The sequence below is a fragment of the Lissotriton vulgaris genome, chromosome 12, assembly GCF_964263255.1.
Source record: "Lissotriton vulgaris chromosome 12, aLisVul1.2, whole genome shotgun sequence".
NCBI classification, from domain to species: domain Eukaryota; kingdom Metazoa; phylum Chordata; class Amphibia; order Caudata; family Salamandridae; genus Lissotriton; species Lissotriton vulgaris.
Genome location: NC_141700.1, coordinates 744,136,237 through 744,163,123, shown reverse-complemented (window position 1 = coordinate 744,163,123; position 26,887 = coordinate 744,136,237). Strand labels below are relative to the sequence as shown.

The 26,887-nt window shown below is 41.9% G+C and overlaps 1 protein-coding gene across 1 annotated transcript in view; it reads right to left on the bottom strand.

Moving 5' to 3' along the window:
• The window catches only part of LOC147678538 (vomeronasal type-2 receptor 26-like), a 51,316-nt gene that overhangs the window by 14,327 nt on the left and 10,102 nt on the right, over nt 1–26,887 (bottom strand). Inside the window, exon 2 of the mRNA XM_086945681.1 lies at nt 19,532–19,756. Coding sequence (XP_086801807.1) covers nt 19,532–19,756 — 225 coding nt within the window. The remainder of the gene's footprint in view (nt 1–19,531; nt 19,757–26,887) is intronic.

Below are 26,887 nucleotides of genomic sequence, written 5' to 3'. Positions count from 1 at the left end.
CTAGTAAAAAACAGGAAACAGCACAGTCAAATAAGAAACATACTCAGTTCACTTTATGCACATAAACACCAGTGCTCAATTGTTGATGTGAAAACCAAACATCATACAAGGGTTAAATACATTCCATTTGGTTATAAAGGACCCAAGACATTTGTGGTGTGTATATACACCATTGTATACAAGTGAAAAGACCGTTCAAACAAAAATGCTAATAAAAAATGCAGAGAAACCGTGATGTGTGAAAAAGAAAATAGCGTACATACCGTTCGTCAAAATCAAGCAAGGTTTTAGTCTGCGTGCCCGTGCACAGTAGCTCGAGTCAAATATCCATGCAAACGGGTGTAGAAATAGAAAGAAGGCGAAACAGAAAGGAAAAAAGGACAAGGTGTATAAACTGAAATACTAATAGCATTCACTTTCCCGCCATCTTGAAATAATAATATGAAGGAAAGTACACAATGTGTAAAATGTGAAATCAAAAATAAGTTACCTCAGCTTGTGCAAAATCCCATTAATTTGTGGACGCATTCAAGTAAATGTAACACCAATACCACTGAACAGTTTTGCAAAAACTAAACATGAAAAGCTGAATCAGTAATTGAAACACACTTTGGGCCTACAAATACATACTACAGAATTCTTTGGAAAATTCAAAAGAGCTAAAGGACAAGTAAAATAGAAAGAGCCATAAACAAAATGTTGTTTTACAAAAAACAACTCAAGCCCAACCGTTCATTTAAAATTTTAGGAATACATGAGTCCCATTTGTTCATCCAAAAGGATTCTTCTTGTGGGAGCCATTTTTTATTGTCTCTTCCTTCTTTAATTGGCACAGTTTTTAAGTTTTGAAACTGTATTTGGCTAACATTGTGTTTACTCTTAGTACAGTGTACACCAACAGGTGATTTTTGGTAGTGGTTAACAAATTTGGTTTTATGTTCAGTGAGTCGGATTTTCATCTTGCGCTCAGTTTTGCCCACGTTTACCAGGCCACATGGGCATTTTAGCATGCACACAACATTTTTTGAGTCACACATGGTTGTGTTGTAGAGCTTTATAGAGGTTCCTTTGTGGGGTGCATAATAGTGTGTCCTTTAATTATGTTATTGCAATGTCCATAATTTAAGCACAGAGTAGTCCCTTTATATACAGTGATGGTGGATTTGGCTGGCTTGTTTAGACTTTCTCTGAGATTTTTAGTTCTTTGATAAGCAAAGAGTGGCTGATGTTTAAAGATCCCCTTGAAATCGATTTCAGCTTGCACAATAGACCAATGTTTTAACATGATTTTCTTTATTTGATAGCTCTGGGTCGAGTATTTTGAGACCAATACTGGACTTAGTGTTGTTTACGGATTTCTGTTTGGTCAACAATTGGTTCCTGTCTTTTGTTTTGACCCTTTCAATAGCTTTCGTGATGACACTGTTGGACTATTTTTTTGCTGTTGATTTCATAGCTTTCCTCATTAGATTACATTCTTGTTACCCTTAGTATCTCAGAGTATGGTAGATGTTTTATTTGCCCACCTCAGTAACTAATCCCACAATCCTAAAACTCTGGTTCTATTGATATTGTGAATACATTTCTATAGTATTTGCTTTGTTATATTCAGTTTTAGTTGCTTTCAAACCTTTAAAGTCATTACAATGAATGAATAGTGAGGTATGCAAAGCAATCTATTTTTGAGGGGAAGATTATGCTCCTCTATTAACATTTAGTATATTTTTCATACTTCACAAACTTTAGCCGAATACAAACATTCTGTTGCCTGAGGTGAGGTCCAATATTTTATCTTATCAGTTCTATGTACTAATGCTCAATGCCAAGTTGCATCCATCGTGGAGAGAGCGTTAGTACATGCTCTAAATTATGAAAACTATAGAGAATCACCTCGCACGAAGAAACGCTGCTTTTACGTTTGCAGCCACGTACTCACGCCGACAAGGAGATGCCGCAACTCGCTCTCGGTGTGGCCGCTAAATAACAAGAAATTTCAAACGTAACTTTATTAACCAACAAGTATATCGTACGTCGTCTCAAGGAGTCTAGTGCCAGGATAGATTTGAACATCGGCATGGTTCCTCCTTCCCCCCTTTTTTCAGTCAGCCACATTGGATTGAGCAATATCTGAGGAAGTCAGATATCACAAGTCCGTCACAAGCTAATAAAAGACATTGCCTTTGTCCACACGTTACGTAGTCCAATCGATCCCACTGAAACTTTACCGATCACTTTTTGGATCTACAAAATAGTGTTTGTTGGTCCAGAGGAGAAACCCACGAATGAAGGGGTTCAAAACGCACAGACCTCTGTTTTTCTTTGTTTTGTTCAAACAAATGTATCAGTTTAGTCAGTGAGGGCTGGTTATGCAGTATCAAATAAGTGTTTTAAGTATTGAAAGTTTTTCGTATTTAATTGTATATAACCAAGCCCATTTGGTTGCATTGTTTGAGTTTCTTTGGCCCCTTGTCCCGCTCTATCCATTAGAACAGCTTTCATTTTTGGACTACAAGGGTCCTTTTGATTGTATGATTTTTTGATTTTGGTAAGGATGAGTGTGTGTGTTTAGTATGATTGAAGAAGTGTGGTTCGAGCATGCAAAAATTGTTTGATGTGATGTGTGAGGTTGTGACATTGTGTTGTATATAGATTAATTGTTCTATATTGGCTCTTCTCGATTTTGCATATCAATGTCAGTGGCTTTTTTTTTACAAAAAGCATGTAAAAAATTCAAAAGAAAAAAACTTTTTGAGAAAAAATAAAGTTTATTGAGTAAACTTGGCACTTCTTGACTAGTAGCTTTTGGGCCTCACAAAGTCATTTGAATATTTATCAGTACTGGCAATTGTGGTGGTTTTGTTCGAGTCTGGTAACCACAGCACTGGTTTGTAGGGCCTACAGCATGCTTTTTGTTGGATTTGGCCCTATCTAAGGGGTCATCCCTAAATGTTTTGCCTTCACTCACCATATTTTTGCTGAATTTGCTTTTATTGGCCTTACAACTCAGTGAGCTTTACCATTGCTAACCAGTGCTAAAGTGCTTATGGTCTCTCCTCTAAAACATGGTAACATTGGCTCATACTCAATTGACATATTTATTTTCCTTATAAGTCTCCAAGTAAAGTGGCACTACGAGTACTGAGGGTCTGTAAATTAAATGCTACTAGTGGGCCTGCAGCACTGATTGTGCCACCCACTTCACAACAAAATACAAGGGCACAGGCTAAGGTAAAATACAGAACTGGCAAAGAAACTGGCAAGAAACTGGCAAAGAAAAAGCAATCCAGACACACGGCTGTAGCGAGGCAGCAGCGGAGGGGTCAGGGGTCCTGGCACTCACGGGGGAGCCGCGCGGTGTGTGGAGCGAACGGCCCTGCAGGCAGGGACAAAGGTCACTGCCTGATTTATCGGAATAGTCGGGAAAAAATAACGAAAGGGGGTGTATTCTAGAACCCATCCTGACTTTATTGGTTCCCTATGCCCATTCTACACCCCGCGGAGCCCTCATGTCTTAAACCTTCCCGTGGGCCTCCCTCTCTTTAACAATGGGCTTTTTATTTTTGAATTCATTTGCACTACGGGCATTTTTATTCCTTGACGCCACCTCACCCTAAGGGTAATACCCATACAAGGTTTTTACCTTCCCTATCTGGTATTTTGCATGTGCCTGACTGCACTCGGCCTGAACCATTTAACCACATCGCTGCTGTGCATTTTCCCCCCCTGTGCTGATTTATGTGGAACTCCATTGTTCATGACGAGCTCAGCTCGTCATGAGTGTATGGAGGTGTACATCATGACGAGCTGAGCTCGTCATGAGCGTCCAAGGAGTTAATTAAATGTGCACCGAGACGGCTTAGCCTTTTTCCTCATTTATCATTACCGGTGACATGGTGGCCCACTTTGGTCTACAATCATGCTCTGTTCTTCAGATGTAGTCACACCTCTTTTATACCGATCCTTATTTTCCATGTACAGGCATGTGGTGATTATTCCCATGATCAGTAAGTTGATGGCTGCTGCAGTTTTGCCACTGAATTACCCTTAATTGAATGCTGTGTAATAGTTACTCTGAACTGCTACAATCTCTACCAAAGTGAGTAACTTTACTTTGGTTTTGAAACACCTTAATTCATGTTAGGATACAGAATTAAGTCTCATACGATGTACCTTGTTTTCCTCTCATCCTAGGAGCTTTTGCAAGCCCAACTACCGAACAGAGTGCGGTGGTAGATTTTTCCCCACCCGCCATACCAGTAGGTATTTTTACCTCACCCTTTAGTAGCACTCACATTTTAGAAATACCCACTCTCACCCATCATTTTATCTTTCATAGGTGCTCCCTTTGTCCTGAAGAAGACCCCACCCCAAGGACCACAACCTATCCTGACTAGAGGGATCGAAACGTTGACTACACTACTGTACAAACTCTAGCAACACCATATAAATGATCTATGGGCATTATCTAGTTATGTACGATATTGGGAACATTGTGATCATTCACGGAAACGTATACAACAAACTATGTTGATGTATATATGTCACTATCACCTTTCCCTGGCCCCCACCCACACGTGAACACTTTACCCCGATTCCTTCCTTCCTCCCTTCCAAAGCACTGTATAATACTGTATATTTATTGCATTGAGCAATTTTGTGGCTTCACTGTCAATGCTTTGAAAATAATTGCAAGAGACAGACTGTATAAATCCACAAATGCTTTGAAAATAATTGCATAAGATAGACTGTATGAATATACAAATACAATAGTGGACTATCAAGCCACCCTTATTTTGTGTTGTGTTTTTGCTACTAGACAATAATATGTGAATTGTTGCTTGCTACCGTGACCACACGTTTTTCATACCGTATTTAAAAAGAGAGACATCTACTTTTTACTTCTACATCCCCTTGGAGTAAAACACTCTTACATGTGTTTTTTTCAAGGCCTATGTCTCAAATAGGAGATCATTGGAATTACCTTATTACATGTTTTACATGTAATGTCCAAATTGGGACAGGTACCCCTTCATGTTTGGTGACTCAGGAATCATAATTTCAAATCCTGGTGAAGTCAGGTTTTAAATTGCAATTCTGAAAATACCACTTTTAGAAGTAGCTTTTTCTTGGCTTAGCAATTTGGTCTTTGCGGGCTGTCTCTGGGTCACATGACTGGGTGTAGCTGACAACTGGGCTTTGTGTAGTCATACTAGACAGCAACACACAATGGGGAGCTTTGGTGTTGCTTCATGGGCCATCACTTGCACGATTGGTGGGATGAGCTGGGCCCAGCCCCACTTATACTTGAATAGGCGATTTCTTGTCTTCACACAAAGGGCTGAAAACCCTCTATAGTTAGTCTGGAGACATGGCCAGGAAAGCAGGGCACCTGTGCACTTCAACGTCATGCCTCTAGAAGCTCATCCCCACTTCAAAGGCACAATTGTGTATAACCACTGGACCTCAGATACCAGCTCATCAGTACACTTCTAGAGCTGTGGATACTCTTCTGGAAGGACTGCTGTGCTGCTACAAGGAATGCCACTCTGATGGACTACTGCATCAAAGGAACTGGTACCCTGCTGTGCAGACCTGCTACTTGCTGTACTCTTACCGGGGGAACGATAACTGGATCTGCAACGTCATCTTGAACCCAGAGTGACTCTAAGGGCTAGTCTGCTGGGATCCTGATCAGAGCCTCAGAAATATAAAAGCATCCTCAAACAGCTCCTGGCGCCAGCTGCAGTGAGTTCCTGACACTCAAGAGGTGTCTCTCAGGTCCTCAACTCTTGGTGTGGCTCATAGGCTCTTGAATCAATTTTTGGAGAGCTTAGCAACCACAGAAGGCCAGTTTGCACTCAGGCCAATCCACTCACATCAAAAATGTGCATGAGCCACCGCCAACCCATCTCTTCGCACTGTGGCATTGATTGCTTTCGGAGGACCATCAATGCAAAGCATCAGTCCTTCCATCAGCGACACCCAGCCTGCTCTTTGCACCATCCCAAAAGCCTCCCACGACTATCTACTTGCTCCCCGTGGCCCTCTCCAATGTGAATGAGACTCTTGGCACTAAAAGTGAGAAGGCAAAACATTATTGGGGCTAATGTGGAACTGTATCTGACCTGTCCTGCATGACGGTCAGCCTGAACCTTTGACTCTAACCCGGTCCAGCATGACTGAATAGCCACGGTTGGTGCTTGATGCTCATAGGTGTTATTTGCCGGTTTATTCTTTAAAGATTCAGAACTCCTGTTCTATTGATTGTATTTTTGTCGTTTTGGTCTTGTTTTATGTATTAAATTCAGGTCTGTTTCTCTAACTTGGTTTAGGATTATTTTTGTATGGTGTTCTTATTGTATTACTGTTTGAAGTGTTGCACAAATACTTTACACATTGACTCTAAATTAAGCCTGACTACTCTGTGCCAAGCTACCATAGAGTTAAGCACAGGTTAATTTGGGATTTGCTTCTGCCCTACCCTGACTGGGATTGTTGCTCACACCCCAGTCAGCCAACAACCCAATTTCTCACACTTACGCAAACCCCCGAGTATACATACTAGTAGACTAACCTTGGCAGCACCTTATGAGAGAACTCAGAATAGGGGTTTTTGATAAGCATTCATCTAGCGATTCTGTCTTTATTATTTAAAAAAACCTTAATGTCGTAGGAAGATGGTTCTAAGCCCAGGGTGACCAATTGCATACAATTGGAATATGTTGAAGAGATCAGTTAAGGAACTAGGAAAGTCCTAAAGCTCTTCTCAGGAAAAGGAGTAGTGGATCAGACAACAAATTAGCATGACATCTCAGCAATTTCTGTCCTTGAAACATCAAAACATCATCCATGTAGTCAGCTAGAAATTGCATTTAATCCCCACACAAAGAAAGCTCTTCTATTCATAGTTCATTCCAGTAGCCTGTCTTCCTAGCCAGGTACCTCATCACGTTTTCTTCTGGCTCTACGATTCTATAACTGTCAGGAGGAACAGAAGTTAAAGTCCTGGCAGTAACATATCGTATTTCTCTCTGTGGATTCCATAGATCTTCAGCTGGAGTCAAGTCAAATATTAAGTACTGGCACAGGAGGAACTTTAATTATGGGAAATGTCAGGTACTGGCAGAAGGCCAGAATGAAACAGAAGGCTTGAAGAGTGTACATGTGAAGTGAGTCCAATGTAAATAATACAACAAAAAGAGAAGCAGTTTCTTTCACCATTTATAGTGTACCATAACTAGCCATACACTGAGCGCATGCTTATTTCAGGGGTGCAACAGGGTGTCCTTTGGACACCCCTGCACCCTTGAAATTATTCTCAATTTGCAATTCTGAAATTGCGAATCGCAAATTGCGAATAACTTCCCATTAATTTCTATGGGCCTCCTGGCCCATAGAATGAAAGGGAAAGTATTCCTTAATTGCGATTCGCAATTTGTGAATCGCAATTAAGGAATACTAAGGATTCGCCAAAAAAATTTGATTTTCTACATACATCCCAATTTGCGATTCTGAAATAGCGATTTCTTAATAATCGCTATTTCAGAATCACAAATCTGGATGATGATACATATGGCCCCAGGTTATCAACTGCCCATTTAGTTAACCCACAAATATGAGATTCAAAATATGTTTCATAGATTTGCCATGCATATTGGTCTCTCCTTATTCCCCAGTAAGGCATAGTGGTAATTACCCCATGCAGGGGTAAACTGCAATCGATGATTAACCAATCAACTGTTCTTGAGTCAAAAAACGCATGTGTCATTTAGCACAGATACTAAATACTGCATGTCTGTAGTCCATCTAACACACAGTCTATTTAACACATGTGATATTTACCACATGTCAATATCTAATGCATGTGGTAAATAACAACAACTTTCAAGTGTGAGAGTTCATTTAAAAGCAGTGACAAGCACCACCTTCAAATACTTCCTGTCAAAAGCAGGTGGTAAAAATGTCTGAAATTGTATGGTGTGAAAGGAAACTATAAATCAATACAAAAAGACAAGGCCAATTCAGTCATGCACAAAAGTGTATAAACTGTTTGAGCTGAACAAAATTACATCTCACATGCATACATGGCCACACCTACTTAAACAGCCATGGACTGGTGAATTTCTCAAAGGTTATTTGCAGCAGCTCACATTTCCATTCTGCAGCATACCGCCATGGCTTGAGCACTGCTAGGCTACTAATCATGCTATACCAGATAGATCTATGTTCTGCTGCAACAAACAATGCAGCACAAGGATGGAATCCAAGCCAACAATCAATCACCTCAAATGGTGCAGCAACACAGGATAAGAGGCCGGATTGAAAGAGGGTGGCTAGAGCCCATAAACAAGTCAGCTTGATATCCAGAGTATGAGTATACACAGTAAACCAAACATAACGATATTTTCAACACTAAGGATACCATGGAGCCCAACTTAGGTATCCACTGCCATCCCACCTTACTGAAAGGGTTAGCAGGTCTGGAATTGTTTGCAATAGGCAGAACATAGCAGACAGTAGTCAGACAGTAAAAGTTTAGCAACATTCTCTGCTAAGTGATGGATACCTTCTAGAAAGTGAGTTAGCAGCATATGCAGTTCCCCGTGGACACCCACAGAGCTAATGACAACAAAGCAAACATCTATGCTACATCTGGATTCCCTGACATCCTATGGCAAACTGACTGCACTCATTGACTGCACTCACGTACACCTGGTGGCCTCACAAAGACAGGAACAGATGTGCTGAAACTGTAATGCAAGCAACACTATTCATGTGAAAATTCTGTGGGATGTGTATTTGTGTTTACTGAACTGTGTTAGGTGATCTGGACAAAACCACAATGCCATGATCCTGACAATAGTGATACGCAAACAAATGATGGACAAAATGCTGATTAAATCATACATTCACCCCCAGTCAAACGATCTGGGTTAAAACCATTGATAATCTGCTCACTACACCACCCCAGTTTGGACCCAGCTATATGGAAATCAGTTTTGACTGTGTGCCTCATGGGAACAGTCCAGCCTGAAATGCCAAGCCAGGTCCTCCCTGGACCAAAAACAAGCATCCTGGGACCGGTTTCTCTGTATTATTATTCTTCATCAGACAGGCTAGCTTGAATCCAGTGGCAAAGTGAGCAAGGGGCCCACGTCTGGGCATACCGATCCCACTTAGGGCGAAAAGTGATATGCAAGCAAATGATGGACAGAATGCTGAATAAATCATACATTCACCCCAGTCAAAAGATCTGGGTTAAATCCATCATTCTTCTGCTTACTACGTCACCCTAGTTTGGACCCAGCTATATGCAAATCAGTCTTGGCCCTGTGCCTCATGGGAACAGTCCAGCCCGAACTGCCCAGCCAGGTCCTCCCTTGACCCGAAACAAGAGTCCTGGGAAAAATTATGGATTTAGGAGCCCATATCTTTGTGCTGGGGTGAATGTAAGATATTGTTCTACATTCTGTCCATCAATTGTTCCTTTTGCATTTGTCACCCCGAGTGGGTCGGGTATGTCCAGAAGTGGGTCTCCATGCCACTGGAGTCAAGCTATCCTGGCTGATGAGGGCTGAAAGCCTGAAACCAGTCCTAGGATGCTTGTTTCCAGTCCAGGGAGGACCTGGCCTGGCAGTTCGGGATGGACTGTTTCCATTGGGTGCAGGGTCAAGACTGATCTCCATATCGCTGGGTCCAAACTGGAATGGCATGGTGAGCAAAAAAATGATGGATTTAGGCCTGGATCTCTCTACTGGGGTGAATGTATGACATTGTTCTGCATTCAGTCCATCAATTGTTCTTTTTGCATTTGTCACCCCGAGTGGGATGGGTATGCCCAGACATGGGTCCTGTGCTCTCCATGCCACTGGAGTCAAGCTATCCTGGCTGAGTAGGGCTGAAAGCCCGAAACTGGTCCTAGGATGCTTGTTTCCAGTCCAGGTAGGACCTGGCCTGGCAGTTCGGGCTGGACTGTTCCCATTGGGTGCAGGGTCAAGACTGATTTCCATATGGCTGAGTCCAAACTGGAATGGCATGGCGAGCAAAAAGAATTATGGACTTAGGCCCAGATCTCTGTACTGGGGTGAATGTATGACATTGCTCTGCATTCTGTCCATCAATTGTTCTTTTTGCAATGATCCTGACAAGAAGCACCGTTACTCATGCTTTGGTGACAGATCACCCTTAAGCTGCTGGGCAAATATAGCAACTCTTCATCATAAAGATTACAATGCATTATGATTGTTGTAGTTCAATCTCAATAAATGTCAGTAGCACCATTTGAGAGTTGGTAGCCCCTGTGATATCATGTACATGAATCAATGTGAATATATGCAACACATTACATAAGTCATTGTTCACAATCATGATTCTCAAGCAAATATATATTTTTTAACAACAACATGTCTCATATCATGGATTCCCATGTCTCATACCTTGAATTCCTCTGACCACAAGACCTTCTTTCATGTCTTGCACTCAAGACATGTTGGAGATGGTCATATTTCTTTCTTCCCACAGCTTGAGGTGAAGGTGAGGTAGATATCTACCACCATTTGTCATGCTTTTGTGCATATGCTAATCCAGAAAATATTTTGTCTATTATCTCCTTCCACAGGCATGTTTTTGTTTGTTTTTGGTGGCATCTTCAGAGCCAGATGCCACATTAGACGGTCATGGTGTCTTACCACCTCCTTGTCTAGGACCCCCAGCTCGGGATCCATAAACGTAAACTTTCTTTTCCTGCCTGGTTTGATGATGGAAGAGACTGACAGGTTTCTGCTGATGATGATGAGTGACATCAGAGGACGGCTATTAATTCGGTTTGTCTTGTTTCAGGGTGATTTGTTGTAAATGAACGCTTGCTGGAAGTAATAGTTGGTATACTTTTGGGGTTTCCTAAGTTATTGTGTGTGTTGATTTGCCTGTTTCTGTTGTCTAGCAATACATTTCCTCACTCCAGGAACTTGGCAATCAGCACTTCCTAACATTTTATGCATGGTTGATATATCGGGCAAGGTATTTACCACATGCTCTCAATAACATACATTTAGAATTTAACACCTACTCTAAATAACGATTCACTGTACATGGTGAAAACTAACAATGAATGTTATTTAACACATGCTATTCATCGTACCCAGTGGAATCAGTATTTACCCTACCTGCAAATTTGGTGGTACTTACCACCAAACTCATAATCAATGCCTTCAAGTTGGACTTTCCTTTTTTCTGTTATACCTATATAATTATGTGGCAAAGGAAAGTGGAAATCTCTTGATTCCATTCAGCACCACCTAAAACATAATCCATATGATTTTGGCTTTGAATGTTGGTGTCAAATTAATGTATTTTTTCCTGGGACAACACCCAACTGCATGATTTCTCAGAAATATTTGTTGGGTCATTTCACAAAGAATAGTGTAAGTTTGTGGGCAGAAAGTGACCAGCTGTATTGCTGTATAAAATGTTCTTTCTTAGCCTGCACACCAGACCCTTAGAATATGTGTTACCTAATTATAGGACAATACAGCACATTTAAATCTACCTAAGAAAAATGGATGATCAAAATCAGCCTGGAATCTTATACATGAAGATTGTTATTAGAAAAATCTTAAATGGGTCTCAAAAACAGATGGCTGGTCAGGAATTTAATGTGATGATGGAGTGCCAAAACATTTTAAATTCATGGTAACCTTACTTTGTCTAACTGAATAATTACCTTCATTTCTATGTTCAGCTACAGAGAAGAAATAGGTGCACTCAAAACCATTTCATTTTCTTAAAAGAATTAATTAAGGTTAGAATATACATATTGAAATATCCAAGAAGCAGGGAACTCAGTCCAGACTACATTGTTTTAAATAGATATGGTAAGCTTCTATATTTTGATAATCTGTGTCAACGTTAGTACAAAGAATATGTCTAATATACTTAGACTAATGTATTATGAAAAGAAACACTTAGAAGGTATATAAAGTGACCTAAATTATTTTATGACAGGCCAATTGCAAACAATTTCTTGTCACAGAATATCTACTAACATGGGGGCCGATTAGGATGGCGGATGGACCTGGGTCTGTCCGCCACCCCAGAGGAGGAGGGACCATCCGCTGGGGCAGCGGCGGTCCCTCCGTGCTAATTAGGATGTGACCGCCACCCTGGCGGTCACATCCTGTATTTTTAACATTGAGGCGGGTGCTGCTTGAAGCAGCACACGCCGCAATGTTAAAAAAAACATGTTTACCTTTGCATGCACGAAGCTGCAGGCACCGCGTGGTGCCTGCTGCTTCGTGCACGCAAAGGCAGGGGGGTACCATAGGTACCCCCCATGTGGACCCCCCACTACCCCTTCACCCCTGGGGGCCCGCAACGGGCCCCCGAAGACAACACCCTATGCCTTTCCACAGCGGAAATGCCGCCGTGGAAAGGCATATGACCGCATCTATCCTAACATGGCTGGCGGTGTCTGATAGACACCGCCAGCCATGTTAGAGCTTTTCCGCCACGGTCGGAAGGCGACTGCGGCAGAAAAGCAGCGGACGAAAAATAGATCCCCCAGCCATCCTAATCTGGCGGGGGGTCTTTTTCCAGTCCGCAGCGATTAATCCACATCCTCCGGGCCGGCGGTGGCTTCCGCCGGCCCGGAGGATGCGGATTATCCGCAATCATAATCGGCCCCTTAGTTAGGGGCGATTAGTATGTCGTGCGGAAACTTTCCACCCGACACCTGACTGATCACGATGCATGTTCGGTCGGAATATTATTGAATCCTGTGGGAGCCTGTGTTCTGCCCGACAACACAGGCATCTATAGGGAAATCAGGGGTTGTGTGGAAAACCCTGTACTCTGTTGCAGGCACCCCATGGTGCCTGCCAGACACTGCAGAGTTATACAGGTGGTTCCTTACATACCCCCTCTGCCCATTACCTGAGGCAGCAGGATGAACGGTGACCTGCCAGGGGCACTCAAAGTCACTTTCCGACAGCCTTTTGGTGTCAACAAATGCATGCACTGTCATATCACCTGAGTAGTTGCATCACCAGCAATTTACTTTTTCCACGTGTCCAGCACAATTAATATAAATAGTGTGTCAATTTGCTGCTGGTTTCTTTTCTCATATGTATGTCAAATGGTTGAGGGGTATTCCACCTTAGTATGGACACCAGAAAATCACATTACTATAATAGTGTGGCCATTCAGGACTATTGTAAAGTTATAGGTTCAAGAATAGTAAAACTATACTTACATATATACTCTTACCTTTACAATAGTTTCTCAATAGTTTGGGCCATGGTATTCTGCTAGCAAAGTGTTTCTCTAGTCGATATTTCAACATACAATGTGTCTGCATAGTTTAGTCTCCTTCCACAATCCTTTCTGTGTTTCTCCAGATAAATTAGCATTCCAAATATTGTATAAGGGTAGTCACACATAAATGTATATTATATTCTACTACAGGGAGCAATGCTTCATAACACATCCATTACCTTTTCCCCTATTCTGTCTGTACAGCTCTCTGCTCTTGAAACCTTTTCAAACTTTGCAGTACATTGTCTATGGGCATTAGCTCATGTGTACTCACTGGCAGCGCCAATATAATGATCAATTCAATTTAATAAACTCAATTTGATTATATTTTACAGAATCATAAAAGCACATAATGATCTCCATCTGAATGAAGCTGACAAACATGGAGATTTTATACTGTTAGAATAGAACATTGTTTTAGTGTCTGGCCATTCCTTCCCAAGATGAAGCTGGGAGTTAATTGTAGGAAATATATAGGCATGAGAAGCTTCTATATAAAACAGAATTGGTGATGAGAAATCATTCTCTCAAAAACATATAAATAGCATTAGTGCACAAGCCTAAATATTCAAATATGTGGATAAAGAAACAGTGCATGAAAATCTCAACAATAAAGAATAAAAGGAAATGTTGTACTTATTAGATTACTTGCATCATTGCTGCAAGAGCATAAAGGTAAAGATCATATGCTGCATTAGCACAGCATAATTTGTGCATTTATTGCTAACAAACTGTATACGGTTTGTGATATGTTCGACATTTCGTTGTCTTTTTTTACACTTTATTGGTGTTAGTATCTTGGCATCTCTGTTTATATATTGGCCTAAAGCTTGCACATTAAAGACGAACCTTTCTTGATGTATTTAGAACAATTATAGAATAACAAGGAACTGTTTCATTGTGTGAAATCAGGGCTTTTTGAAGTGTTCCCCTACCTTTTGCCCCATTTCGACAAGTAAATGCTGGTTTTCTGACTCTGATTGTGCCCTGGGCTTTGCTAACCAGACGCAGGACCAGTGCTCTGTGTACAAGGTACAATGTAATTAGATGCAATTACAATTGGCAGGACAACCTACCTGTAAGCTCCTTGAATATTGTAGTGCATGTAGGTTTAGAGGTCCAGCAGATTTAATGCACTTAAGTGTGCACTGCCCTGTTGCCAGCTGTCATTTTAGAAGTCATTCCTGATTTGCAGGCTGCTTTCAAATTAAAATGATATGCACATTCGACTTTGGAATTAAAAGGTATGTCCAAAGCCTTAAACTACCTTATTTTTTACATGTAGGTCAAACCTGCGCTCGGTGTCCCATGGGTAGGGTGCTATGCTAAAATGAGCAGGGGCATTATAAAATATGGTTTATATGCCTTGGTGAAGAAAAACTGTCAATTTTATTTCCCCCCTTTGGGGCACCTTGGTTCAATAGGCGTATATGGGAATATTTGACTAAAGTATAGCTATTGACAGGAGTGAGCTGCAAATATAATTCTAAGAAGTAAGAAGATAGAATAAACCCAACAACTTGCCAAGGTTGGATTTACTATAACTATAACTGTAAAGAAGTTATACAACTTGTTTTCTGATGCGCCAAAATCAAGCCTTCCAGCAGCCACTCCTGATTTATTGTATTAATTTTAGATTTTGTCTTATGAGCCCCCAAATCACCCCCAGAGGGGGATCTCCACACTATGGGAGGGCTACAGTAAGCAAAAGAAGAGGTTTCCAGATAAGCTGAGTTTTAAGGAGCTTTCGGAAGAGTAGATAATCAGGGCATTACCTGAGGTGGCTGTGGAGTTGATTCCAATAGGAGGGGGCTAGACAGTAGAAAGCTTTCCCACCTTGTGCACAGTGCAGCACACCTTAAATAGGATCTGCTTGCGGATTGGCAACTAATGTAGTCCATGAAGAAGCAGCAGGAAGGCGGTCCAGGCAGGTGAGTTGGAAACTAGACGTGCTGCAGTGTTTTGGACCACCTGAAGTCTATTGAGGGAGGATTCGTTGGCTGAGATCAGGAGGTCATTACGGTAGTGTAGGCAGTTTATTACTAATGCTTGAAGGAGTATTTTACAAACTGTCATGGGGAAAAAGGGAAGACCCAATTGAAGAGGCTAAGCATATGAAAGCAGGAGCCTATGGTGGTAGCAACTTCCTCCTTCATCGTAGGTTTCTGGTCAAGGTGTACACCTATGTTTTTTACCACTGCTTTGGGGACCGGGGCAGCACCCAGGTAGATTGGCCACCAATCTGGGGACCAGAGTAGAGGAGCTTCTCCAAATATCATAATCTCCGTTTACCTGCATTAAGCTGCATGAAATTGTTCCTCATCCAAGCCGATATGGCTGTCATGCCTTCTGCAAAGATCGACTGGATATTGGGAGAGTTTTTATCAAAAGCCATTAGAAGCTGGGTGTCATCAGCGTGTGAGATTGGAAAGAAACCCAGTGCCCTGAGCAAGTCCGCTAAGCCAGAAAAATGTTAAACAGAGTGGGGCTGGGACAGATCCCTGAGGTACTCCTTTAGTCAACTCCGAAGTTTGAGATCGGAAGGCACTGAGGTGGATAGTTTAAGTGCAGTGAGTTAAGACACATGACAAACACTGAAAGGCTGGGCCGTGTATTTCTTTGACAGGGTGAGCAAAACTGCTCTGATAGAGTGTGAAGTGGCCCTCCTAGAGACAAAGGACATCCGGTGGGAGAAGATCTGCAGCTGCAGAGGAAAAGGCAGGAAGGAGGTGAGTAGCTAAACTGATTTTCAAAGAGGGAATGACAGTTGAGACAGGACCCAAGATCACCCCCACTTCCTGCATCCCAGGTAGACAGTAATGCCAGTAATTGAATTAAAAGAGGGGCTAGAAGGGGAGTGTTAGGGAAAGTTAGTCACACCAGTGGGTTGGCTTAGCCAGATCTTAACCTCCAGGAGAAAGCTTCTCCATTTTGGATTTTTAAGTACAGTGCATTTTGGGACAAGAATATGCCTCACTTCGGAGGAAGCTACTATACCTCTGGGTGGCAACTTGTAGCCCATTGGTCAGGGATGTCCACTTGCATGTCACCCAAGGACACAGATAGATATGGGAGACCTGCCCAGCAACTCAGTTTCTTACCTTGAAACTACACAAAGAAGGTTGATTACCCTGCTGGACCCTTGGACTGCACAAGAGAGGACTGCAACCACAAAAACTGCACCAACTGCACACCTTATTCTTTAGACCCAAAAGGACTTTGTCTTGCTGTAAAAGTTGAAGGAGTAGAATCCCTGAAGGCAACAGGTTAAATGAATTCTACCTGCATCATCTCCACCAAAAAGAATCCAACTGACCACATTCAACTAAACATTTATGGATTTGGCTAGATGCATTTTGGGAACTGTAGTCTCAATGTCCCATGAAGCAACTCAGAGATTCTGGAATCTTGTATTGGTGTTGTGGACAAACCCCAAAATGACCTTCTGGAAGAAGATCCAGAAGTTTGAGATCATTTGGAGAATTTTTGTTAAAAAACTCAACCTGTTGTCAAGAGTCAAGCCGCCACTTGGAACTGCAGCCCAGCCTGGATTTCAGGGTTGTCCAGCTGAAAGCTCCGGAATTCAAGACTTCCAGGATTTCACTGAGGTATCGTGCTGTACCAAGCCGCTGCCATTGATTCTAAACCCAGGCTGACAGGGTGCCTTGCTCGACGTCGAGAGGAAAGCTTCAGGAAAAATGACTAAGTCAGAATGTAAAAACTTGACCGGGCCATTTCGTTCATTGTGTTTGACCCGTACTCCAACATGGTCAGCCTCAAACTTTGACTTTGTCCCATTCAAGCGTGACTAGGTGTCTCAAGTTGGTGCTTTTCATGTTTAGGCACTAGTATGTCATCTTTAAAAAATAATATCTCTTGTTACCTACACAGGATTTGTGTCATTTTGGTGTAATTATAATCATAAATATATTTCCTATTTATATAAAATGTTGTTCAAATTTTATTGTGTGTTGTGTCTTATTTATTTAATGATTGATGTATTTAAATTCTTTACACAGCTTTCTCCCGAGTTAAGCCTGCATGCTCACATCCAGCAACCAAGGGTTTAGCAAGGAAATAATTTATAAAGACCTTCACTGGACCTTATATTGTGATTGTGGCCTTATTGCTAGCGGTAGGTACCTACCTACATCTACTATGTTATGTTATGTTATGTCATAAAATGTTTTGTAGCGCGCTCTGCTACTGCAAAGTATCCTGGCGCGATATGTGAGATTGACCAGAGACATCAGTCAAGGGGGGAGATTAGATGCCGAGATTGAATAAGTAGGTTTTGAGCCCTTTTTTGAACCCCACCAGTGTGGATGATGCTCTAATAAACTACATTCCAACATTCATCCCTTTTGATTTCTTGTTAACTCCAATTATCACTGTTTTGATTTCTCAATGTAGCTTTCATAAAAATACTACCATTAGGATACTGATGACTTACTATTTTCAATGATCCAGATGGCTTGCCTTAGTTCAGTTTTGAATTTCCACAGTCCAATAAATATCTCTTTTCAATTCATCTCTTTCCTGTCTCATATATGTTTTACCTGGGGAGGGCTTTGTCCTGAGGGGGACAAGTACTCTTATATATCACAGGCTGTGAAGCCCTTGAGTCTCACCGCCTTGAAAGCTGTAAATACTACCCTTCCTGGGAGGTAGGTGGTGTGACGTCCTTCATGCCCAGGCCATTGTCTTCATGCTGGGGAAGAGCTACAACATTCCACCAGGAGGGCAAACTCTTGTCTTGGTAGCAACCAGCTCATGGAAGCCCACCAAGCCATTGGAGCTTTGTATCCTAGGAGGGCACCCACGCAGGGTAGCATCCCTGTGCATGCCAGCTCATCATCGACATGAGTATCGTGTTGGGGGTGAAAAAGCACAGTGTTTGATACCAAACACAACACAATTCAGTTGTTCCATAATGGAGCAGGCTATCTCATGATTCCTCAGTAGCCAGTTTTTGATAGCCTATGGAATATCGCTCACGTACAGGAAAACCTTGCTTTACAGGGTTACTGCAGGGATATATATCTGTGTATAAACATATATATCCACACCTTTAGTGTAATACACGCAAACTCTTGGGCTTAGGAGGACAACCTTAAGAGTGACTTACTTACATTAAGGCAGTGGTGTGGCTCTGCAGCGCATGGTGTGTGAAGAGTCACTCTCGAGCTGACAGGCTGCTCAAACAGGGCTGCAATGGCAGATCTGCAGCCCCACTTTTACTTGGGTCACACAGGGGGGCACAATACAGAGCTGCATCCCTGGTGAATCCTTTATCACCATTGCCCTGAGTAACCCCTGGTACGATCAACTAGGGACTTATAAGGGGGCAAAGCACCTTTTAGGGGAAAGAGCACAAGCACGCACTGGGGCCTGGTTAGCAGGTCCCAGTGCACTATCAGAGTCAAAAAACAGCATCTATTAGTTCTAATGGGGGCACAATGTGGGGTGGCATCTCCATAGAAGCCCAGTTTCTAACAGTATTAGTACGATGAGGTTTGGGATGAGTAAAAGGAGAGATAGATGAGGAAAGAGTCTCTAGAGAGGGACTAGGGATATCATAGTAGTAAAATGAGGCTTTGGATGAGTTAAAGGAGGGCTACATGACAGAAGAACTTAGAAAGTGTTATGTTAGAGATCATAGTAGTTAAATGAGATTTTGGATGAGTCCGACAGTGAAGATAGAGGATATATTGAGAGAGGTATAGGGTGAGACTGGGCGGTGCATTGGAGCAAGTCAAAGGTTTAAAGCAAAGGAGTAAAGCAACAATATATAGATACATACCTACATCGAAAGGGTATGCATGTATAAGGAAGATATTATATAAAAGATTTAAAGTTGTACTGCATAAACTCAGACTTTAAAGTGTTGCTGTATTTGAAGCAAATTTATTTGTGCATTTTTATAAGTAATATTTTCTTTTAACTTTATATTTGTCTCAATATTTCAATAGTGAAGCAAATTCAGATAAAATATTTGTAATCATATTTACATATTATGATAGATAAATAAAACAGGAACCCATAAACATCTAACCAAATAAATGATATGAAAACTATGCAGTGACCTATATTCATGTTAAGCATAGATTTACCAAGATACGTAGATGTTCTCTTAAAGACCTCAAACAAATATATGAATAGATATATACATATTATGGACAAGATATAGGCTTTGGAAATATAACTCAGCCTCACATACCTCTTGGGTTCTTGCCCATTTGATTGCACTGGACTTTATCTTAAGGCTTTCTCCTGAGTAAGCACTCGAATCATAGTGACCCACGGTCCTGTGCTGGATTGTTCTGTCTGTCCCCAGCTGCCACTGTACAACATCATATTGAGGCAGGGGATTGCCAAAACTATCAAAAAATGCCTTTGTGCCACCTGCAATGTTGAAGCCTACATCCTTTAGATAGTGGAGGAGCTATTGAAGAAGACAAAGGGTGTTAGTAAATCTTCTGATAAATCTACCTAACAGTTAAAACTAGCATTGTGTTTTGCTCTGCATACATTTTAGACCTTTATGAAAGCAGTTGTCCTACACCATTGAGAGGCCACACTGCTGTAATTCAACATGAACATTGCCAGCTATCATCTTTGTTGGCATATGTCATTTCAGATTGCTTCATTTGGGGTTTCAACCAAAATAATTGAATGTCAGCTGCACTGGAAACGTTCCCTCCAATTCTCTTTGGCCAACTTGTCTTTCTCCTTGGTCAGCCTGTGCCACTGTGGGCTTGTGTTAACTTCAACATGTATTTGGTAGCAGTAGTAATGGTTGATGGTGCCTGATAAGCAAACATTGTTTGTAGTGTATTTTTAAAGAATTAGGCTCACATTCTATCGTTTTTGAGATATACTTAATAGGCACCCCCCAATGTTGTATATTTTTGGTAGTCTCCATCTAGGACTTTGAGTTGGCCAGAATGAACCTTACTTCACTGCTGATTAGTCTATCTATGAGCTTCATACAAAATAACTACTATTTCTAATCTGGGAAAGTTTATGGGACTTCCAAATACCATGAATAAATTGACCCACTTTTTTGTTTTTTGTCATAGCAAAATGAAGGACCGCAGTAGACCTCATTGGGATGTTTGTGAGAGAGAATATGGTAGCATTTCTCTTACTGACTTTATAGAACAAATAGCCATGTAGTGCTGGTGGAATGTTGAAAAGAATGGACCTGTTCACAATGGCATTTCTGATCAGGTAAAGTACTACTATTGTACTACTTTTTTACTTACTCCTACTTTCCTTATCAGCCCCAAAGCATCTAATATAGACCAAAAATGGGAATATTCAATAAATATTTATCTATAATTACTAAAATTGAAACTACTGTGCACCTTTACTAATAAGCTTTTAAATCTTTAGCTTTGAAGGTGGAGTACATGCTCATTTCAGTTGGTCGTTGGGACAGTAACATCCATAGGATGTGAGCATAAAGTGATACCACTCAAGATTAGGGATGGTATGATCAAAGTGTAGCAGAATGCAGAAGGACCAAAAAGAACCTCTATGAACAAAGCCATTCTAGCTCTACAGGAAAAGTAATGCATAGCTCTTGGTGGACTGTGGTTAACCATGCAACAGTCATAGATGTCATGTGACAATAAGCAGCATAAGCTTCCTAATAAGAAATCCAAGGCAACTCTTTCTACAATTTTTTCTCATGATGCTAAGTCTCCAAGTCTTATAAAGGCTGCTGCCACATTTTCTTTCATGTTGCACCAGCCAATCAGTGCAAAGGCCCAAGGGAAAATAAAACCCAGGCTAATTGGAATGCTGTTGGTTTTTTTTAGCTGTGCCCACGGGACTCTAGCTAGAGTCCCTCAAACCCAACTATCCGGATGTACAAATAATTGTGTACCTTAATTTCTCCTAAATTACTGAACAGATTCACACCAAATTACGAAAAGCATGCTTTAGGAACAATATCTAGCTTTCTGCCCAATTTGGAGTATATCTGTCCAGCCGTTTTGGCTGTATACCTTTTCAAAAAAGTCTTTGGAAAATGCTTCGGGAATTTGCGTTTTGCCCTCGCCCCCTTTTTCCCATCCCATGTATAACCAATCACCCAGAACCTTCCCATGAAGAAACTATAGGCACCAAAGAGCAAACGAGCATTTTTCAAAAGTTTCATGAACACAGCCAAAGTTATTAGCAAACCACAAAAGACAGTTTCTCTAAAAACGTAGACCTAACAATACCTACTATATATATGCAGATTCAGGTTGAGCAATAAGTACATTTTTGAGTGTTTAGAATAATTGCTTGTTGGGTGCAGCAGTGTCTTGGTGCTTGCAGCAAACAAATAGGAGGCTGGGTTTGTAATTGCATTACATGTTGCAAACCACAACAAAACACAAAGCTAAAGTTCAGTAAGAGCAGGATCAAACATGTAAAACTGGTTATTGGGTGGGCTAAAAGATCCTTCTCACAAACTGAAAATTTAGTGAAACAAGCAATCCTACAACCCCTCTGCTCTCGTTATTTGCTGCAGCCGCTGGAGGAGAAAGAGAGAGACACTTTTGTATGTCTGTCTGAGATTGTAGAACACCCACATTTGTATCCCTGTCTTGCCACTTTCTGGCAAAACTCAAATAAATGAATAAATAAGAAACATTGTGCTGCTGGATAAGACAAGCAGAGTGGGACAGGGCATGATGATGAAGGGGTGGAGCTGAGATAACCAGAAGATGCTTGAGAGCACCAGCATGAGGAAGGAGGGGCTAAGATCCCGACAAAGAAAACTTTTTTTGGACAAATAACGATGGGAAGGACAACAGGGAGAGTACTGGAAGAGAGAAAGAGGACATGGAGTGCTCAATTATGACATTAGGAAAAAAAGCAAAAATAGATCAGTAGTGGAAAGCTATACACTATAGGCAAAAAGCAAAGGTGAAAGAGCTTGCTGTAGGTGAGGGAAAATTGAGAATAGGGAGAAAAGACACCAATAAAAAGTTGAGAACTGATATGGGCAGAAAAGCCATTGAATCATGAGCAATTGTTGATTTCTTTCAATATTAAATACAACGGTCTCTGTGATAGGCAACTAGTGTTCTCTCTAGCAAGACTGCAAAATAGCAGGGGATGGATGCGAAGTTCCACGCCGCGTAGCCACAGGTGTTCGCTGCCCCGCCCCCAGTAATGGCGATCTCTCTTTGTGTACTGGCAAGCAGCAGGCTGGCGTCCTCCGAGCCATGCTGAGGAAATCTGAGGAAGCTTGGCTCAACTCGGAACAGTGCGGTGGCGGGCGATCGACTAAGAGGCAGTAAATGCTGCGAGACGGGCAGGTGCATATGCGGCCGCTTCTTTGACGTATTTGAAAAGTGTTGCTGAGCCGCGATCTGCCTCGCGTCTCGATTCTGTTTGTGGAGGGTGCCAAGTGGCAGATTTCGACAAGGGGAGGGAGAAGACATTAATGCGGTAAACAGCCCTCATAAAGCACCCTTAAGCTGCATAGACGAGTTTTCATTGAAAATACACCAAAATGCGAGAGAGACTGGCATCTCCTGGATTTAAAACGGCGCCAGCATAGTGGGGTCTCCATGCAACAGCGGAGGCATCCGCTTTGATTGACAAAGCTGCAGAGACTGAACCATGGAAATGTAGAGGAGAGGCACCGTGAGGGAGGGAGCTGGGCCTCGAGAAAAAGGTACTGGACTGTGACTTTGTGATTTGGTTGGGGGCCTGTATCAAAGTAACTACTGGGACACTGCAACAGTATATTACATAGTATATAGAAGGATTTGTGGAATAATTGCCCTCACCTCTGTGCTGATTTTACTGCACTGCGCTGCCTGCAAGTCTCTGAGGGGGAGCATTCGGTATTGAAAGGTGGAAGAAAAATCTTCTGAAGTACAGAATTTCACTCTGCATTGAAAACTGGTGTGATAATTAGCAGTGCCTTTGGGTGCTTCAACGGCCGGGAAAGAAAACGCTGTTATCCTGTTGAAGAGAATTTAATTTTTATCAAAGCGCAGATTTTTACAGATAAAGAAAACTCCCCACTACAATTTTTCAGGTGACTGCATAGCAAATAACAGCACAGGGAAAGGGGAGAAAAAAAGAATCCAGTTGTAACAATGGGTAAACCCCAGAAGGATGTCGCTACTGCCGCTAAACTAAATTAGGCAGAGGCTGCTGCCCGCCTTAAAGTTAAATCACGCCAGGCTCGGGCTAAAAAGGCCGAACTTCGAGCTAATAAAGGAGCAGATAAGGAAAATAATTCCAACTTCCCACCGAGCTTAATAGCACCCCGGAGAGTTCAAGGGATGAGTCTCAGTTCATCGCAGCTTCCCCTAAACAGGAAGGGTTGCCTGAATTAATGATTGATCAAGTGGGTGCCACACCGGAGCTGGCTAAAGCCGCTGTTTCATCAGTAATGTCTCCACAAGACAGTCCAGTGATTAAACCAGCTCCTAAATGTAGCCCAGTACTGGATGGCTCAAGGGAAGCTGGAAAAGGAGTTAAAGACTTTCTGTTGTTTGTTAAAAAAACTTTCTCACAATTGCCACAGTTACCTTCACCAAATCCAAACGCAGCCTCCAAAGCTTTGAATACTTCATCATCGAGGCCAGGACTGGTCCTAGCAGACTCTCTAGAAGAACTGTCCTCTAACTCTATTCAGGCCCAAGACTTGGGAAATGAAGGCAGAAAGATTGTGACAGATACCTCGGTGAGCTCGATGTCATCTCAGCCTCTGTTACAGCCTCTGTTGCAGTCTCAGCCTCAACCCCAATTGAGATCCCAAGGGCAAGTACTGCCAGAAGGTGCACTAGCCAAGGTGGACCCAGAAGTTGGAAATGTAACTACTGAAGCTCGTGGTCCAACAAGCGATCCCGGACAGAATACGGAAACTAGTGGCGTCTTTCTGTTAGATATTAGGGATATGCTGAACTTGATTCTGAAGGAGGTCCGCGAAATGAAAAAAACCCAGCAGATGGAAATCATGGTGTTGCATCAGAGGTTGGGAAAGATCACGGAAGTGATGACCGGATTCCCCATTAAACTACAGGAGGAGGAAGCCAGAATCTCGGTCCCGGAGGATCAAATGAATCTGGCTATAGGGGAGGCAAAAGATGAGGTTAAAAGGAAAAACTACCTTGAGAACAAGCTGGAGGAGCTTGAAAACCACTCTCGGAGGTCTAACCTCCGAGTTGTTGGGGTCCCGGAAGGGATAGAAGGTTCCCAGCCCCTCAATTGGGTAAACACATTCGTCAAACAGCATGTTCTGCCTGAATATGAGGGTGACCTCACTATCACTAGAGCCCATCGAGTCCCCGCGCAACCTTTCCCAAGCTCCACGATACCAAGAACTATCTTGCTGAACTTTGTAGATTTTCGTATAAAGGAAAAGATTTTGAACAAGGCTATTCAGCAGAGGCAGTTCTTTGTGAATGAGACGACTAAGTGCTGCATATTCTCTGACATGAATGCTGCGGCCACACGCAGGAGAAAATAATTTGTTAAAATCTTACATCTGTTTAGAGTACAGGGTGCGGAGGCATTACTTGCCCAGCAGTCTAAACTGAGGGTTTTGGTCAAAGGAAAGTTCTTTATATTCTCAGATCTTGACGAGGCCCAGGCTTTGTTCAAGGAGATTTCAGCAGGGTCCAGCATTTGAATACTGGCATTTAATAGAGCTATTGGGAGTAACGGCAACATTTAGGGCACCCTCTCAAGAAATCCACGGGTGGCCAGGAAATGTACTACAGATAGGTAAATGTGTATTGTAAGCATCAGCTAAACCTTTTGTCAATGTGATGAAAAGGAGAGAAGAGAAGTAAGGAGAAAAAAAAGAAAAAAACGGAGGAGGGGGTTTACCGGTATTGATCCTCAGCTCATGATCACAGTACTGTATAGAGAACTACCTGTGGTACTGGGTATAGTAAGGGAGTCTCCCCCTCCGAAATTATACCGGGAGGGTCAGGGATTGCACTTATCGATAGGTATCTGTCAATAGGAATAATGAGTTTCTTGTCATCATGCATGTAGATTGTCTTTTTTTTTCTTTTTTTCGCCTGTTGGTTTTTTTCTATTTTTGTGTTTGCTGGGGGTCCGGGCAGCGTGGTCACCCAGGGTGTAACTTTATGACACCCAGAAAGATAGATGGGAATGGGGAAATGTGGATAGCGTGGACTGCAGGGGGTTCTACACATTTCAAGGGGGGGGGGTTTTCTTGTTTGGGGTGGGAAGGGTCTAGGGGGAGTAAGCAGTCATAAAATAAGCGGTAGCAGGGTTTCGATTGTAATAAGAGGTAGGGACAAACAAAGTTCTGGTGTAGTTGGCGTGGCTTATAGACATAGGTTGTTTTATGGTGAGTAAATGTAAGATTCTTTCGCTTAATTCGAATGGCATTTTGAACAAACAAAAATATGGAGCCCTTATTAGATGACTAGCCTCGTATGCACTCCAAGTATTATTATTGCAGGAGACACATTTAAAAACCAACTTCCCTACAATATTTGTTTCACAAATGTATTCTCATGCCTTCTACGCCTCTGCAGGTTTGGGAAAACGAGGATTAGCGATTTATTTTGTTAGGGATCTCCCTTGGGAATTTGGCCAAGTGAAGAGAGATCCTCAGGGGAGGTGGATATGGGTTGAGGCTAAATTAAAGGTATGAGCTTGCATTTCATTAATTATTATGGCCCTATTGTAGATGACACGATTTCCCTGTATAAAATTAGCGAATTATTAAGGGGGATAGCTGGGAAATTAATTATGGGGATTTTAATTTTATCCAGGACCTAAAAAAAAAAATAACTCAAACAAAAGTAAAAAAGAGCTTAAACCTAAAACTAAAAAGATGATTGAGGCCTTGAAACAGGAGCATATTTTATCGATCCCTGGCGAACTGCCAACCCCTCATAATTGGAATTCACATGCTACTCTAGTCAATTTCATATGGCCTCTCAAATCGATTATTTTTAGTTTCACAATGCCTTGGTTGTACAACCTCAGACATAGCTTTTCTGACCTTTCTCTTGTTAAACTGAGTATAGAAATGGGCCTAAATATGAGGCCAAGATCCAGGTGGCAGATGGATCGGCTTCTGCTGCAGGATCATCAATGCGTTGTAGATACCAAAGAATGGATTGTTGAATTTTTTAGGGTCCATCTGAATATGGCAGAAATCTTCTCAGTTTGGTGGGCGCTTAAGGCTGCCCTTCGCGGGAGAATGATTGCACTTTCCGCCTCCCGAGTTAAAACTAGAAAAGAGAAAATTGTTAAACTCCAGCAGGCCGTAGCAGAAGCAATACAAATCAGATATGCACAGTCTGCAGGCTTGGGGGATGCTAAAGCAAAGATAAGTAGGGCCAAATTTGAGTTAAAAGAGTTTTTTACTTTGGAAGAGATTGCTTGCTCGAGAACTTACTTACAGCGGGTATATGAGGAAAGTCAGATGGTTGGCAGGCTGCTTGCTGGGTCTGTGAAAACCAAACAGGAGGCATCCACTATTACGGAAATTTTAGATCCTAAAACCAGACTGCCTGTGACAGGCAAAGAGGAGATAGCTCATGTTTTTTTAGATCACTACTCCCAG